Below are 18,879 nucleotides of genomic sequence, written 5' to 3' on the forward strand. Positions count from 1 at the left end.
TCGATTGCAAGTAATTATGGAGCCTCAATATAACACTTTACACTTAACTGTTTTATCTCACACTGAAAATATATTGGGTGATAATGGGTCATGATATACCAGAGAGAGAGAGAGAGAGAGAGAGAGAGAGAGAGAGAGAGAGAGAGAGAGAGAAAAGAAGTTTAAGTACATAGAAAACTCGTTCCACATTAAGAAGTCCACCAAACACACGTCCACCTGCTCACCACACTACACAAGAGCACGTTTCTGTACGAGAGAGAGAGAGAGAGAGAGAGAGAGAGAGAGAGAGAGAGGAACACTTGATTACTTTCTTCCTTTACTTCACCTGATCTATCTGAACGGGGGTGAGTGGTTGTGAAAGCGCCTCCTGGTTCCGTGCCTGTTTGGTTGCTTGCTTACCTGCCTGTAGGGGTAATGAGTGAAGGTGGTTGATGGCTGGTGATCATGGGTTAGGTGTTGTTATTGTTGTTGTGACGTGCCAGGTTTTGTTTGTTATTGTTTACATGCCCCATGGTCCCCTTTTTATTGTTTACATGCCCCCATGGCCCTTCCATCCGTGCTCGTTAGGTACCGTAGAAAGTTATTGGTCTGTTTAAAAGTCAGATGCCAATAAAGTCTCTGTTTCGCGTACAGGAAAGATTATTTACTTCACCCACAAGAAAACTTCATGACACCACCAACCCTCATCTCTCACCAGCTGTTGAGGGCGCCTGGAGGTAAGACTGAGGGCCTCCAGGTGACCTGTGTGGTGTGGTGTGCACTAATTGTTGACACCTGCTTCTCTCACTCGTGGTGGTGGCTGGTAGGTGGCCAGGTAGAGTTGAGGGTGTTTCCTCACCTCCTTCTTCTGATTGTCATCATAATTAATAGTATCATTATGTCACCGGCATAATAGTAAATTATTATTATTATTATTATTATTATTATTATTATTATTATTATTATTATTTTTATTATTATTATTATTATTATTATCATTATTCTTATTATTTCTACTCAGCCACCACACACACACACACACACACACACACAATACGTGACTTGGACGTACAAGTGAGGCTCGAATAATTTAAATCTGAGTTTCTAAATCTCTAAGTGACGTGTGAGAACTAAGTGTGTGTGTGTGTGTGTGTGTGTGCATAAAAACGCCAGTGAAGCAGTAATGATATAATAATTTTTGCTGTTTATATGGTGACAGTGCAGGGAGGTGAGGGAAGGGGGGGTGTTATGAGTAGGGTGGTGGTGGTGGCCTGGTGAGGGTCCGGCCTGGCGACGGGGCTCATTCTGGCGCTTGCCACCGTAGAGGAAGGTCGCGTCACCTGGTCAGTGCGCGCCACACCTGCCTTGCGTCGTTGTGTCCACACCTGGCCGACACAGCCGTCCCCAACACTCAGAGTGTGGACCGACCCGTGTTCGGATACCCCCGGTCACCTTGGATTACTTCAAGAATTTGGATTTGTCAGTGTTTACCAAACTTAGTGAGAGAATTATCGTGGTGTTCAGTGAAGTGATCTGATCGTCTCTGTGTTCGTGCAAATTGAAAATGTAACCTTGCAGTTGCAGATATGAGCTATGAGTATGTGTTAAGGCTCTACTAGTGTGTTCTGATATGGTTCTTGTGTCGTGTTTTATGCCAGATATAAATATGTCTCGTGATAAGGATGTTTACACCAGATGTAAACACGAGAAACAGAGTGAAGAAGAGTTGGGAAGCGGTGCCACATTAGGTCTCACGCTTGTTACTACTGCCTGTGTTGTTACCCGAGTGTTTAGGTGCCACGTGTGTCATGGAGTGCCACCTAACACCTACCCTCCCCGTGTGTGTGTGTGTGTGTGTGTGTGTGTGTGTGTGTGTGTGTGTGTGTGTTCCCATCTCCTGTACCTGTCTCCCCCTTTCCCTCCGCCACTGGCAGTGCCAACACCTGTTGTCTGACATCCGTTGTCTACACCTGTGTATGTGCAGTATGTATGTATGTATGTATGTATGTATGTATGTATGTACAGTATGTATGTATAATACATGTGTGTGGATGTATGTATGTGCACATTGTGTTTTTGAAATTTATGACATAACTGCACATGTATTTACATTTTATTGAAACATATATATATATATATATATATATATATATATATATATATATATATATATATATATATATATATATATATATATTTGCACACACATTCTGTTACTTTGTACAGGTGTGGTGTGGTGGTGTGGTGAGGTGTGGTGTGGTGGAGGTGTGTGTGGGTGAGGTGTGGTGTGGTTTGGTGAGGTGTGTGGTGGTGGGAGGTGTGGTGTGGTGGTGTGGTGAGGTGGGTGTGGTGTGGTGGTGTGGTGTGGTGTGGTGAGGTGTGGTGTGGTGTGGTGTGTTCAACATTCGCCACGTAAGGTGTATTGGGAGGGAGTGGCGACCCCCACCACCACCCTTAGAAAAAAGAGGGTTGGTCCTGTTGACATTAAACCTTGTTGAGCTGCTACCGTCACGACCACTTGCTTTTACCTCCTGGTGGACGTGTGTAGACCAGTGACCAACTTTGGACATGTGTGTGTAGACCAGTGACCAACTTTGGACATGTGTGTGTAGACCAGTGACCAACTTTGGACATGTGTGTGTAGACCAGTGACCAACTTTGGACATGTGTGTGTAGACCAGTGACCAACTTTGGACATGTGTGTGTGTGAGACAGCACTAACCACATGTGTGTAGACCAGTGGACCAACTTGGATATGTGTGTAGACCAGTGACCAACTTGGACATGCAGTGGTGATTCAAAGTGACCAACTTTGGACATGTGTGTGTGAGACCAGTGACCAACTTGACATGTGTGTGTGTGGCACCAGTGACCAACTTTTGGAGACATGGGGTGTAGACCAGTGACCAACTTTGGACATGTGTGTGTAGACCAGTGACCAACTTTGGACATGTGTGTGTAGACCAGTGACCAACTTTGGACATGTGTGTGTAGACCAGTGACCAACTTTGGACATGTGTGTGTAGACCAGTGACCAACTTTGGACATGTGTGTGTAGACCAGTGACCAACTTTGGACATGTGTGTGTAGACCAGTGACCAACTTTGGACATGTGTGTGTAGACCAGTGACCAACTTTGGACATGTGTGTGTAGACCAGTGACCAACTTTGGACATGTGTGTGTATGGGGAAGAAAGTATTGCCTGTACGCGAGAAAGTAAGCATATCGTGTACGTGGGAAAGTAAGCATATCGTGTACGTGGGAAAGAAAGCATATCGTGTACGTGGTGAATGACGCGTTGCCTGTACGTGGGGCTAGAACAGACAATGGGATTCCTTGTCCTTATTTAGTGTAGGACTTTGCCACTGTGTGTGTTTGTGTGTGTGTGTGTCGAGTTAAGAAAGCTGTACGAGTGAGTTCTTGTATGTACTTGGGTTAGAACTCCCTGTGTGTACGTGAATGGACGTAAATAAGGACTTCTTGTGTGTAAGTGGACAAAGGATTCCATGTGTACATGAATAACTCCTCCCTGTGTGTACGTGAATAAATCCTCCCTTTATGTACGTGAATAAGTCCTCCCTGTGTGTACGTGAATAATTCCTCCTTGTGTGTACGTGAATAGAAGACCGCAAACAAATAACAGGTAGAAAGGCTGAACTGACCTTGACTCTTTGGCGAAATCCTTATAAAAACAGACCATATAAACTACTGCGGCCCTGGATGATGTGGCACAGACGAACTTAAGCTCTATTGAACACAAGAACATAGAGGGCTGAGGTAAATGGTAGAGTTTAGTTAATGGGGAGAAATGGAATCGAGTTTTGTGTGACCAGTGACTGAATTGAGGGGAGGGGGGTGTTGTTGGACCTGATCCCCGGCTCTTTTTACATGGTGTTATTGAGGGTGGGGGGGCAAGCAGGATCGTAATTATGGTAGGGATGGTTGGTAGGAGGGGGGTTGGTACTGTCGTGGGTAGGGTAGGTAGGCAGCCTGGAGGACCAGCTACCCCCTGGGGGCAGCCAATCCACTGCTCGCTCACCTGGTTCCTCTCCTCCCTCCCCCTCCTTCCCCTGACTCTACTCTCAGGTTAACTGGACTGTACCTGATTCCCTGACATTCTTTTCCTCCCTCACTCAACCTCACCCCAGTTCTTTTCCAATCCGAGAGAGAGAGAGAGAGAAGAGAGAGAGAGAGAGAGAGAGAGAGAGAGAGAGAGAGAGAGAGACAATACGTTAATAATATATCCATCATGAACACAGTAGTTATACAGTAAACACACAACTAAAGAAACATTATAAACAAGTAGGTTAAGTGAGAGCCACGGGCCTGTCAGCTGATATAACCTGACATCATGGCTGATAAGGAAGGGTATTTAAGCCTTTATTTTATCAGTATTGACTATTTGTGTTATCTATGACTCTTTGTATACATTAAATAATATATAACATTAATCGTTATTAATATATACTACTACTACTACTACTACTACTACTACTAATAATAATAATAATAATAATAATAATAATAATAAATAACTTAGCACTAACTCCCTTTAAGTATGAACAACAACACTACCTTGATCCAACAGACAAACATTAACAGAAAGCAAAATACCACGAAATGAATGAACACAAAAGTCAACCATAATAAGCAGTGCGACTTTCCGGTGCCGGGCCTGGCGGGCATTCGTTCGCTTAGCCTGCAGGGAGGGAAGGTAGGAGGAGGGAGGAAGTAGAGTGATTACTACTAAGGACCAGGTACTTCCTCCTTCCCTCTCTCCCCTTCCTCACCCCTCCTTTCGTTCCCTCCTTCCCTCCCTCCCTCCCTATGGTTTACCACACAAGCTAAATAGGTTTGTTGTGGCTGGGGGCTGTGGGTGTGGTGGGGGCTGTGTGGGTGTGGTGGGGGCTGTGTGTGTGGGTGTGGGGGACATGTGTGTGGTGGTGATGGGGTGGGGGGCTGTGGGTGTGTGGTGGGGGATGTGTGTGTGGGTGTGGTGGGGGCTGTGTGGGTGTGGTGGGGGCTGTGTGTGTGGGTGTGTGCATTACCGTACACCGACTTACTCACTTCACCTGTTAATTATATTTTTTTTATATATACTTACTGTTTTATTTACTGATTAATGTATATATTTAGTCATATATATTGACTATTTGTATCCTGGTGTGGGAGTGCCGTGGGAAGGCCAGTGTCTGACTCATGCCTTGTGTGGTGGGGGCGTGTTTGGTGTTGTTGTGGGGGTGATAGGTGGTGGCGGTGGGTTGTTATGGTGGTAGTGGGTTACTATGGGTGGCCTGGGGTGGTGGGCGGGGAAGGGGTACTACCAGTCTCCCGCCCACCACCACTACCTGTACCTAGCACCTGGTCACCTGACCTTGTTTCCCCAGGACTTGTATCCCCATCCTTCACCTTCTATGCAACACACACACACACGCACACACACACACACACACACACACACACGCACACACACACACACACACACTGTAACTATCCAGTGTCCTCGGTAAGTCATTTGCTGTATGGTTTACCTTCCTCTACTCAATCTCTGTGGACCACCCTAATTCCTCTGGCCCTCTCTCTGATTTGGTATTGTCTTTTATTATTTGAACATTGTTTAATACTATGGACAGGTGGTGACGGTTACAGCAATGAGGGGGGCGGTAAGAGGCGTGGTGGTGGTGGGGGGGCGGTGGGGAGGGCGGTAAGAGGCGTGGTGGTGGGGGGGCGGGTAAGAGGCGTGCTGGTGGGGGGGGGCGTGGTGGTGGTGGGGGGGCGGGTAAGAGGCGGCAGGGGGGGGGGCGGGAGGCGGGGTTGGGGGGCGTGGTAAGAGGCTTGGTGGTGGGGGGCGTGGGTAAGGAGGCGGCGGGTGGGGGGAAGTGGCAAGAGGCGCAGCCAGAATCTAACCAGATCTTAAGAGAGCTGATCCATCACTTCTGGGGAGAGAACGACTATATGTCATGTGATTTCTTCCATGTTGCCTTGGGTTTAAGTGAATCCGAATTTCCATACTCAGATAGTGATTCCTATAAGCCTGACGGTGATGGGAGAGGGGAGGATGGTGTGGTGGGAGGAGAGTGGGAAGAGATGTGGGTGAGGGAAAGGAGAGGGGAACGAGGACAGGGGAGGAGGAGGGATAAAGGCCTAGGGAAGTGGAGGGGTTGATGTCGTAAGATGTGTTGTGATGGAGCCAGGTGTGTGTGATCCAGACGACAGGTGTGGGTGTGTGGGGGGTGGGGGGAGCAGGTGTTGGTGTAGTGTGGGTGTTATGGTGGTGGGGGAGGTGTTGCAGGGGCGATGAACGGTCCTAGTTGACACATGTTGTTGGCCTTATAAACAAGACTTGTATTTACCGTCAGGGCTGGGCTGAGTCACACACACGCACACACACACACACACACACACGCACACACACACACACACACACACTATTATGAGTTGGGCCTTGAAATTAATGAGGCCACATATCCCCGAGACGCTTGGAATTGCTGTAGGGATTATTGTATTTTTCTCTGAGAATAAATTTGGTAACAAAAGAAATAATTTCCGTGTTTTTTTGTGTTATTCTTTTGTTCGTCTTTGTTTGTATTGTCTGTGTTTTTTTTGTTTTTTTTTTCACCACTAGACAGACTCGGGTGGTTCAAACATATTATTAAAATGATTCAGTCAACGATGATAGCTTCAGTCCGGTGTTCATATTGAGTCGAGATCGTTTATATCACAACCTCGAGACGGTTCGGAAAAATATATGTCATTTCGAGGCGTGACAAGTAGATCTATTGTATATAAAACCTGTATATATATGGTGGATATATCATTTATAACCGAGGTATGTTGGTATATATAACAGAACCACATTAGTATAGGAGTCAACACCGCTTCATAATTATCTCGAACAGAAAATTATAAACACCGACGTCTCATTTACCTTTTTTTGACGCGTGTTGCTTAATAATAAATGTTGTTACTGAATTATTGTAACTTTGTGTTTAATGTGATGATGATGGTGGTGATGGTGGTGGTGGTGGTGGTGATCACAAACTTCATGTAATTCAAGTGACGTTATAATTAATGGTGTCAGAAAAGATCAAGTAATTTGGGGTGACTTTGTTCTACACTTGTACAACCTATAAATAATATACTATAATAAACAAGGGGTCTGTAGCTGTTTATGGGGTTAAAATTGTTGTATATTTTCACAAAGTTTAATAAATCGTGTAATTAATGGAGTCAAGGAATATTAATTGATTTTTTTAGAGGTAAAATTTGTTTTTGTTTATTTTTACAAACTTACTTGTAATAACATGATGTAGACGTTAATAATAAAGAGTCGGGATAATGTGTTCTGTTGCATGAGCTCCTGCATAATGCTGTTGTTGTTGTTGTAGATATGTCAGCTGTCTGGGGTTATTAAGTGAGATTAAAAATATTTATTCGGAAAAAATCAATTACGGGAAATTTATTCGTAAACTTGAATTTGGTGCCTCAGTCTGTGTATGATAAAACATAGACACCAGGTAGCCTTTATTGTAGGTACTAAGGAGGTCCTTTATAGCTCATGTTAACAGTAGCTGGTGTATGTTGGAGGTACACGCTGTCATTAAGGTTAGGAGTTGTGTGGCAGCACGGAGGCGATTATAGCACACGGAGTCAACAAGTTTATTGTGTGTATTAAAGGTTGGGATTGTGTATGGTAAGAGGCGGTATAGCAGAGGGTGCCACAGATACACAGCGTGTATTGAAGAGGTAGAATTGTTGTGTTTCTTGAGACCTTCGTGTGTTAACAATAGTTGGTACGGCGTCATCGACTGCCATAAAAGACTGTGTTATCTGGCGTCACTGAATGGCGCCCTGTTGTGTCAGTGAAATTGCGCCCCCCCCACACACAGGGAGGCGCCGATCCACCTGGTGTCTGGTCCCGTTGGTGCAGCAGGAGGAGAAGAAGAAGGCCTCTCAGATATGATGGTGGTGATGATGGCTTCGTCCTGATGTGTCTCAGCCCTCGCTCCCTCCTCCTCCTCCTTACCCACCTGCTGCTCCTCCTGCTGTTTGCCGCCACACAACTCACCAGGGACCTTGCCACCGAGGAAACAGCCAGCAGGCCACGGGCTCCCAGTCTCACACCTGTATTTTCCTCCAGATTACAGATGTAAGCATGTATCTCACAGGGCTGCATTAGGCTGCAATTGCGACAAAAATGTCTAACGAAATTGCACTGACATTCCATGACAGTTATTTTCTCTCTTTTTGCTGAGACACGAGACTGGAATATTGACGTGCGACTGTCATGACTATTGAGATGTGTGGGTGAGATGATCAAGGGAGGAGAGTATTAGTGAGAGACGGACGAGGAGCTGGAGTGTCTGGGAGGCTAGGAGGAGGTGTGAGCCGAGGGTGATGTTGTAGAGGCACCTGGGAGTGTAGGGAAGCAGAGGAGACGATAGTGTAAAGGGAATGATGGGGGGAGGAGGGGGTGAGGGACAGATATGATAAGATTTGATAAAATGTGATAATGGAGAGAAAATAGCTGTGGTATTTGGTCAGGGTGATGACAATGGGCGTGAGATAAGCGTGCAGTGTTGCTGGTGTGTGTGGCCGCGTCACGTTACACCCGGTACCTAACACGGCCGCCCGACACCCTGGGCGCTGGCTGGCCAGTCATAAAGACAGTTTAAATCGTAATAGAAAGTGAAACAAGTTGTGTGGAAAATGAAACTAGATCGATGTAAAGATATTTCTCTCTCTTTAGATAGTATATTAGAGTTGGAGGGAGGGAGCAAGTGTAGAGGAGGGTGGAGCATGACGCCTGTGGTGGCTTATGAGCGAGGGGCGTCCCACCTGGACCTGCACCCCAGGGAGCCCCTGCAGGATTACTTTAGGCCCTCCCGTAACGCCTCCCACTACGAAGGTCATGTATCACCCCGCCGTAGGAGCTACCAGGACGAATCTTCTAATTACTTCGTCAGGACGGGGAGGTCGTCTGCCCGCTCCCATGACCCTCCCCGGAGGGCCAAGTCCTCCGTCGCCTTGAGGCCCTCAGAGTTTTTGCGAGCTCGGGACTTTCGCGAGACTCTGAACTCTTGTGGACGTGAAGGAGACGACTCATGGGCGTGGGAACCCTTCAGTGTCAGGGAGGCCCTGGAAGGCCCCCATGTGCCCTTCAGGTTCTGCCCGTCCCTCGCCGCCTGCCACATCCCCCGCGCCTCCGTCAGGATATCCCGAAAGTCATCATCCAGGTACAGTAACTGATAATTTGTGTGTGTGTGTGTGTGTGTGTGTGTGTGCGTGTGCCGCCTTCTAACGTTCATAAGCCAACTTAATCATTGTACACAATAGGTTGGAGACGAGGTAGGTGTTGTGTGCCCTAAAACTCCCTCCACTCTTGACCTTGTATCTGGTACAGTAGTACTCGTAAGACCAGGTATGTTGTACTTGACCCACAAGGTCGTGCCTAGTCCTCAGAGATCAACCTGTTTGGCATTTGACCCCCCACCCACCCACTCATCCACCCACACAGACACCCGCTCTTCCTCTCTTCAACAGCCACAGTGGAGGTGATGGGAGTATTAACTGAGCTCTCAAGATTACAGTAGAACTTTCCTCGCCATAATTATTTTGTTGGCGACCTGGTGACACCAATGAGTTAAGGAGTCGGTGAACCTGGTGACACATTACCACCTAATCAAGATGATGGTAATGAGGCAGGTAGACACACAGCCAACACCTGGTTATCAATGTGAAAGTCCTTTACTTGGGAGATAACACACAACTCTCTTGAAGTACTGTATACCTGGAGTCTTACCAAGTCCTCACTTCCTCCCTCTCACCTGGGTAATCCACCATCATTTAACAATTAACCTTTAATTGGGTGTGCGTCACAGGTAACAGATGGCTCTGTACACCTGATACACCCGGGCCAAGACACGCCGGCAGGTGATGATTAAACAATACAATTACACGTTATAATGATTGTATCGCGGCGACCAAGCTAACGGCATCTGTAATTATGTTGACATGATCATAATCCATTACAGTCCACCAGGAAGCTAACTGTTTATAATGAGGTCCAGTTTAGACCATCGTGGGATTTAATATATTTACAGTATATTACAGTATGTTATCGTAGGGGCCCCCGTCCACTAGGTACGGCTCTACACTCACCGCGACAACACTACCCGGGCGAGACACTACTGGGAGGACCTTCACTTTGAGCCGTTGTGAAAACCATCAGTAATTAGTCGAATATTTTGTATGTTTACTAAGACCGTTTGTTAGTTTACCTGTGACTGTGTGTGTCCTTGTCTGTCTACCTGTCCATTAAGTGTTTGTCTGTCTACCTGTCCATTAAGTGTTTGTCTCTCTACCTGTCCACTAAGTGTTTGTCTCTACCTGTCCATTAAGTGTTTGTCTGTCTACCTGTCCACTGTTTCTCTACCTCAGCCACCTCTTTCCCTTAGGTTTACAGTACAGTTGTTAACTCAGCGGTGTGTTACTTATAGTTTGTCTCGGGAAGAACTAAAGTTGTATATTGGAAGCTTATTGAGTTTGTGGTATATAATGTTGACGTTTCATTTTGGCGAAGTTCCTTAAATTCCCTGATGATGTTTGTTGTGTTGCGTGTATGGTCGTGCGTGTAATAATAATAATATATAATAATAATTAACGGTTTATTGAAGGCTTGGCAGCCAGAAGGTGAAATATACTGATTATGTTGGGGAATGGGTTACGAATTTAAAATAATACAAGTGACATATATGGCTAAATAAGACTATATTGCAACTTAGATGGGGATCAGCTCAAAGCCTGATTCATTTCAACATAGTGACAGCGTAGGGAGCAGTGTTTACTGGGAGTGAATACACTGGTTTATTACATGTTATTGATAATTTTTACAATGGTTGGGACTGGGCTGTTCTTATAGCGATCAGTTCGTGCACGTATGGGCTGGATGCGGTTGTGGTGTCGAACAGCAATTCTCGGACAGGGGATCTCAGGTGGTAGTAGGGGCCGGTGTCGGGGATGGTGTAGAAGCTTCTTACCAAATTTGCAGATGAGGCCGTGGTGATGGTCAGTGAGAGTCGAAAGGGTCAGTGTGGTGAGCGCTTCTTGATATGTGGAGTAGGAAGGGAGAGAATAATCTTGCATGCCCTCTTTTTGCACTTTGTCTAGGTGTTTACGTTGTGTGGCATTTAGGGAGGAAGACCAGGTGGGGGAGGCATAGGTGAGCTTGGGAAGTATGAATGTTGTGTAAACACTGAGGAGCTCGGGCGCAGGAACTCCGAGGGACTTGAGTCAGCGGAGGAGGTGGAGACGGAAACTGGAGGATTTGACAACTTCACTGACGTGTGGTTTCCAATTTAGTTTGTTGTCTATGGTGACGTCGAGGAGCTTCATTAGATCTGACGCCGCCTGTATAAGATGTATGGTTGGGTGACTGTCGTTGTGTGACGGTGATGTAGAGTGCGTGGATGTACGACACGCGAGTTGTGTGTTGATTGGGCTGAAGGTCAGGTACTTTAATCATCAGGTGAAATAAACCGGGGTGTCTAATCTTCACGTGATCCTAGACAGGTTTCCATAAGCGGATGCAACACAGGAGTCAAGTCGTTCCTAGTTAAGTTTGGGAAGGGAGAATTGTGGTACATTTCTCTACCTGACGTTTTTACCTGTTGGTGACCCCTCCCCCCCCTCCTCCCTCTAATAACTCGAATTCGTTCTGCCTCCTGGCTTTCCGAGTGACCAACTGATCACGTGTCATAGGTAGGAAGGTAACCTTTCCGACGATCGGGTACACCTGTTGATGAACACTTGTGAAGAGGTTACACCTGCACTGAGCACACACATACACACACCTGTGGATATAAGAGTGAGAGGGTTATTGGTGCGGTGGGATGGTAGATGTTGGGTGCGTGAGGTTGTGGTGGTAACTGTGGTAATGTGGTTGTGGTGGTGGTTGTGGTGAGGGATTTAGGTAGTTGGGGTGGTAAGTGTGGTGGTGACTGCGGTGGTCTGTGTGAGGTGTTCCGGGTAGGTGGAGTACGGCTCGTGTGTATCTTGGAGGCAACCTGTCTTCAGGAGGTATTGGGGGCGGTGAGGGACGCTTGTTGGTGTATCCTGGACACGAGCATCCTGTAGGAAGCAGGAAAATAAGCACCGGTGTTGGGCGCCGCGGGAGATACCGGAACAATCGACAATACTTGAGGTGAACCAGACGAACAGGTGGTAATAAATATTGTCTTGGGGACCAGTAGCGGCTCTTGATCACACACACACACACACACACACACACACACACACACACACACACACACACACACACACACACACACACACACACACACACACACACACACACACACACACTGGTAAATGTCACTTGACAGGTGTGTGGCGTCGACCTTGGGACAGGTGTGGTTGTAGAGTGTAAACGAAGCTAAGACGCCCTCCCCCCTCAGAGACAATGGTTCACGTAGGGAATATGTTCACAAATCTGAAACACAGTGTAAGTTTCCAGGTGTGAGGAGGTGAGTTGAGGGAGTGTGACCCTAAAGAGCCAAGTCGAGAAGCGTGTGAGACATTAACAGCGAAAGTGTAGAAAATCTGGTTAAGTGAACAGGTCAGACGGGGCCTCCACCGCTAGTAGTAGAGAGTAGAAGTGTCACTTAAGTTTCCCACGGTGTTAGGGAGGGCAGTGATGGAGGGTAGAAGGGGTCAGTGTGGGCATAAGGCAGACGTGTGTGTGTGTGAGCGAGACGCACCAAGTAAGGGGTCGGGCCTGGTGGCGAGGGAGGAGCTGTTGACTGTGCGTGAGGGGCGGTGGTGGTCCAGCACTAGTAAGCCTTGAAGTACCGTTGAGGCCGCCTCTGCCCCCCTGCTGCTGCTGCCTCAACCTTACCTCTACCCCCTCACCCTGTTGGCCTCCCGTACACTCATGACTCAACGGTGCTGTTCATCAACTCATCATCGTAGGGGTGTCCATCGTGACCTCGTTAGCCTGTTCCAAGGGAGGTACCTCAGCCTCGTACCTCAACTGTTGATGTCACTTACCCTATCACCCTATGGAAGACCTGCGTCACCCCCCCAACTGTATATTACACCCCTCCCCATCTCCCTTCTCACTCCCCCCCCCATCTCCTTCTCCCCCATCTCCCTCTCCTCCCCTCCATCTCCTTCTCCTCCTCCCCCCATCTCCTTCTCCTCCCCTCCCCCATCTCCCTTCTCCTCCCCTCCCCCATCTCCCTTCTCCTCCCCTCCCCTCTCCCTTCTCCTCCCCTCCCCCATCTCCTCCTCCTCCCCTCCCCCATCTCCCTTCTCCCCTCCCCCTCCCCCCATCCCCTCTCCCTCCCCCTTCTCCTCTCCTCCTCCCCCATCCCTTCTCTCCCCTCCCCTTCTCCCTTCTCCCCTCCCCATCTCCCTTCTCCTCCCCTCCCCATCTACCTTCCCTCCTCCCCATCTCCCTTCTCCTCCCCTCCTCTCCCCTTCTCCTCCCTCCCCCATCTCCCTTCTCCCCCCCCATCTCCTTTTCCTCCCTCCCCATCTCCCTTCTCCTCCCCCCTCCCCATCTCCCTTCTCCTCCCCTCCCCCATCTCCCTTCTCCTCCCCTCCGCCCATCTCCCTTCTCCTCCCCCCCATCTCCCTTCTCATCCCTCCTCCCCATCTCCCTTCTCCCTCCCCACCCTCCTTCTCCCCCCCCCCACTCCTTCTCCTCCCTCCCCTCCCCTCCTCTCGTGCGTCACGTTGGCCTCATTTAATCCTCACCCCCAGAAGGAGAAGGAGAGAACTTTAATCCCATTACAGGTGTAGTATACTGTTTATATCATATCACTCACAGTTACCCTTGTCATCTTCTCCCAAGCGACACATATAGCCAGTATTTTATCATATAAATTAAAACCAAACACTGTCTATTTAAGAATTTTTTTTAAGAACAATGTTCATACACACCATTATTGTTTATGTAGGAGGAAGTCGAGGAAGAGGGACATTCTGCTCGGCTACTCGTAACACAGGCGGCTCCGGTACAAGCTTATCACACCCACACGGTTCAATAACGGTAATCGGGGCAGCCACTATCAGTCTTCGTAGAGAACACCATTAACCTCATTATCAGGACACCCCTATGTTAGTCCAACCTATATCTGTGTTGACGCGCCTTTCCCCGTACCTTCCCTCATGCTTTACTAATTACGAACCTGTTGACACACACACGCATGTTGGTCGGGGTGGGGGGATCAGCTGCAGCCTGCGACAAGAGGAGTGCTTTAGCAATACAAGTTTGTTGTTGTAATGATAGTTTGGTGAGACTGGGTGGTGTTGACTGTTGGTTAGGGAGGTGGGTTTACAGGTAGAGTATAGGGGTTTACAGGTAGAGTATAGGGGTTTACAGGTAGAGTATAGGGGTTTACAGGTAGAGCACTGTATAAGGGTTTACAGGTAGAGGCGGTAGAGGTTAGGGAGGGATAGAAACTAAAAGGTAAACTTATCAAGATAGGTCAGGTAGATTACGGTAGCCATGACAGGTGAACACAGGTGAAACAGGCAAGTCGATGATGGCATGGCACTGTCAAGGCCTCTATGACACAATATTGACAGTGTTTCCATTAAACTTTTTTGTATATCACAGTAAGCGTACAATATGAAGTGAGGGTGTGTGGGGGAGATGGTGGAAGAGGGTAGGGGATGGTGTGGGAGGGTGGTGACACATGACCACGGGGGAGGGGGGTGGTAATAAGAACATAACAAAGGGGGAAACTGAAGGTAAAAATAATTAGTATTATTTTCTAGGCTCCTGTCTGTCCGTCCATTCATCTGTGTGTCTGTCTGTCCCTCTGTGTGTTTGTCCTGTCCTTTCCTCTGTATCTTGCGCTTGTGAGACCTCACTTGGATTACGCAGTTCAGTTCTGGTCACCGTACTACAGAATGGATATAGAATCCCTAGAAAGAATTCAGAGGAGAATGACAAGACTAATCCCGGGCATTAGGAACCTTGGGTATAGAGACAGGTTAAAGCATCTTAATTTACACTCCCTCGAGAGACGTAGAGTGAGGGGCGACATAATAGAGGTGTATAAGTGGAAGTCAGGGCTAAACAAACGTGATATAACAAAGGTACTCAAACTATCCAACCAGGAGCGAACTCGTAACAATGGTTTTAAATTTAACAAATTTAGATTTAGGCGTGAAATAGGTAAACATTGGTTTGGAAATAGAGTAGTGGATGAGTGGAACAAGTTACCAAATATCATCATTAACTCGAATACGCTGGATAGCTTCAAACATAGGTTGGATGCTTATATGAGCAATAGGGGTTGGGTGTAAACGGGACTGCCCAGTATGGCCCGCTGCAGTTTCCTCCATTCTTATGTTCTTACGCCTGTCTTGTCTGTTCGTACGTCACGCTCTCATTAACCTCTGATACTTTGCGTCACCCTGGATGGATCTTGGCTAAACTTGGTATTTAGGTTTGCTATCACTCAAGGAAGATGCCCATTGGTCCTCAGGTGTGTAGGTCAAAGGTCAAGGTCTCGTACCAGTCTTTCTTAAATGTCATACCTCCCACGCCGCCGCCCTAGGTGATGGCGTAATACAGGTGTGCTAGGAAATATACTGCTATGTACACTGTATGTTTCCTAGGACACTGATGATTGAAACTATTTAATTAGAATATAGTTTCAATACTTTAAATAGGATGAAACATGACTTCATTATTTCCTACGTAAGGGGTTCAGTCTTCTTTAGGGGAGGGAGCGAAGGGAGCTACTGGGGTGGGGGTGTAGGGGGAGGGGGGGGGTTGGGAGTGGAGTGTGGGTTTTGAATGTGATGGTCTCAGTCTACTATACCAGCCAGGTAGAGCGCCACAGGTGAGGGGCGGCCGGCCAGCTCGTGGACTTTCCCCGAGATTCTTGTTGGCCTTGAGTATTCGGAGCGGGCGTGTTGTTACCTGGCTACCTCACCTGCCCCCTTTATCACACCTGGGCTGGCTGGTGGTGATGACGGCCGCCTGGTGTATGTGTGGTGTGCTGCCTTTTAATGTAGGGTTATAATGATATGGTACTAATTATGGTAATCAAATTAATATTATTTTTTTATTATTACCTGATATCATTATTATTTGTTTTATTATTATAAGTAGTGGTAGCAACACAAGAACCCTCCGGTATCCTAAAAAAATAATCGTTCCAAAGTTTCTGATAGTTTACCAGAAATCATAATGTACAGTCGTCTGCACTTATACCTGCTACAGTAGCTAGTGCGTTTTGAGAGATGTGGCAACTCTGTGTTTGTTTATATTGTATTAAAACCTCTAGAATGACTCCTAAGGAATTTCGCAATAGTAGCCACACTAAGGATGCTAGATAAACATTCCACAGAGCTGCCACATCTCACAAAACGCACCAGCCACTGTACCAGGTATAAGTGCAGGCCGCTGTACATAATGTTATCTTAATTCTTAACATTAAAACTAAGGAAGTTGATAGAATTTTACATCTTAAGAGGGCACCAACGTAACCATGGTTTGTATTAGTGTTAGCTTAGGTAAGGTTTGGTTGTCATAGGTTAATTTGAGTTAATTTAAGTTAATATGGTTCAATTTGTTTGGGTTGGTATTAAGGTTAGGCAAGAGTCGCTTAGGTTAGGTTTAGTTGGATTAGGTGACGTGAGGTTAGGTCCTATTGAGACCGGGGCCCATTTGACCAGTCACCAATAACTTGTGTCTTTATCCCGTCACTGGACCCCACCCTGAGAGAGAGAGAGAGAGAGAGAGACGACTGGCTTTTTGCTACGTCCCCTCGCCCTCTGTTATAGGCCCTCTCTAGCTGGTCAAGGGCGAGGTGTGCGGCCGGTGAGCCCCAGGGGCTGTGGCGGGTCACGGGCTGCCTCGTTGTGATACAGATAACACGGTGTACTGTAGGAGTAAAGTACAGGGGTGTATATGTGTGTGTTCAGTGTCGGTGGGGGTGATGTAGGGGTGTTTTGGGCGGTGGGCGGTAGTCTTAGTGCATTTTCGACGCCATTTTACTCGATTAAGAGAACCATTTAGGTGCATTTTCACGTCACCAGATAGCGGGTGGGGGCGGGGTATATAATGTAGGGACCTTGAATAATTCTGACCTAGAATTTGTATTCTCAAAGAAACGTATATCTAGTAACTGTAAAAAACCTTATCTTGCTATACGTTAGATTCAGTGTGTATTATTTTCAACCATTTTTGGGGTCAGAATCTTCATCGTAACTCCAGTAAAGGGAGTTAAACTCGTTCTCACACCTCCAGCAAGGAGTTATGAAGAGTTAAGTGTGTGTGAAGTACTGTACAATTACCCAGGATCAAGGCGCTCCCGTTAATTAATTCAGGACAGGATGCAAATGCATTACAGGAGGATCTAAATAAACTGCAGGGGTGGTCTGAAAAATGGCAAATGAAATTCAACACCAGCAAGTGCAGCGTACTTAATATTGGAAGAACAAATACTTATAATGTATACAGCCTTAACAACATCAACCTAGAGAAGTCGACTTGTAAAAGAGACCGAGGGGTACTTGTAAGCCCGGACCTACGGCCTAGAAAACAGTGCGTTAATGTTCGAAATAAGGCAAACAGAGTACTGGGTTTTATATCTAGAAGTGTAAGTAACAAGAGTGCAGAGGTCTTATTGCAACTATATCTTGCGCTAGTCAGGCCACACCTCGATTATGCGGTTCAGTTCTGGTGCCCCTATTATAGAATGGATATAAATTCACTAGAGTCGGTGCAGCGAAGAATGACAAAAATGATTCCGGGAATTTGAAACCTTCCACATCAGGATAGGCTAAAGAAACTTAACTTGCATTCCCTAGAAAGACGAAGAGTGCGGGGAGATATGATAGAAGTATTTAAGTGGGTGAAAGGAATCAATAAAGGGGATATAGATAAAGTTCTTATAATATCCAGCAGGATAACTTTAAGCAACGGGATTCAAGTTGATAAGTTTAGGTTTAGGGAGGGAAGATATGTTAAACTGTTCCGCAACAGGGTGGTGGACGAGTGGAACAAGCTTAGCAACTTTGTAGTAAGTGCGGGAACTCTGGAAAGTTTCAAAAGGAGGCTAGATAGATTCATGGATGATAGAGAGTGGAAGTAACTCTCAACAGGAGCTGCCATGCACAGGCCAACCGGCCTATTGCAGACTCCTTATTTTCTTATGTTCTTATGTTAAGCATCCCACGTCCAATCTGGCACGACCCCAGCTGCCCGCCTTGTGAAACACCTGCCAGGGGGTGAGGTTAGCTGACGCTGCCAACGATGATGTAGCTACGGGCTCGGTGAGGAGTCTTGGTTTGTGGTGTTGTCGAGTAGAGCGGGGCAGAAATAAAATATATTCAGGGTTTTTTCAATACACTATTACTCGTAAGTAATGAATTGTGGGTAAAAAGAAATGTGAATCTTGTTAAGGAAAGTTGTTTAGATGCTTACGTAATAAAGGCAGCCGCTTGAAGTTATACTTAATAAAACTAACTATTGTATTTGACTTCCACGCACTAAAACCAACTATTGTATTTGACTTCCACGCACTAAAAACCAGCTATTGTATTTGACTTCCACGCACTAAAACCAACTATTGCATTTGACTTCCACGCACTAAAACCAACTATTGCATTTGCCTTCCACGAAATAAAACCAACTATTGCATTTGACTTCCACGCACTAAAACCAACTATTGCATTTGACTTCCACGCACTAAAACCAACTATTGCATTTGCCTTCCACGCAGTAAAACCAGCTTTTGAATTTGACTTCCACGAAATAACACCAGCTATTGTAATTGACTTCCACGCAGTAAAACCATCCAGTACATGAAACGGACACGTGATATCTTTTCCTAGAAGCTTCGTGTCATTACAAAACAACAGTAAAGAACCGG

The 18,879-nt window shown here is 46.6% G+C and overlaps 1 protein-coding gene across 1 annotated transcript; it reads left to right on the forward strand.

Moving 5' to 3' along the window:
* The first annotated feature begins 1,298 nt into the window (after positions 1-1,298).
* On the forward strand, positions 1,299-18,815 carry LOC121865899. Its single transcript, XM_042365460.1, has 3 exons — positions 1,299-1,576; positions 8,730-9,221; positions 18,541-18,815. Exons 1-3 carry the CDS (start codon positions 1,573-1,575, stop codon positions 18,813-18,815), a joined length of 771 nt encoding a protein of 256 aa, XP_042221394.1. The 5' UTR covers positions 1,299-1,572.
* Positions 18,816-18,879: the final 64 nt, after the last annotated feature.

The sequence above is a fragment of the Homarus americanus genome, unplaced genomic scaffold (genome assembly GCF_018991925.1).
Source record: "Homarus americanus isolate GMGI-L3 unplaced genomic scaffold, GMGI_Hamer_2.0 scaffold50745, whole genome shotgun sequence".
NCBI lineage: Eukaryota > Metazoa > Arthropoda > Malacostraca > Decapoda > Nephropidae > Homarus > Homarus americanus.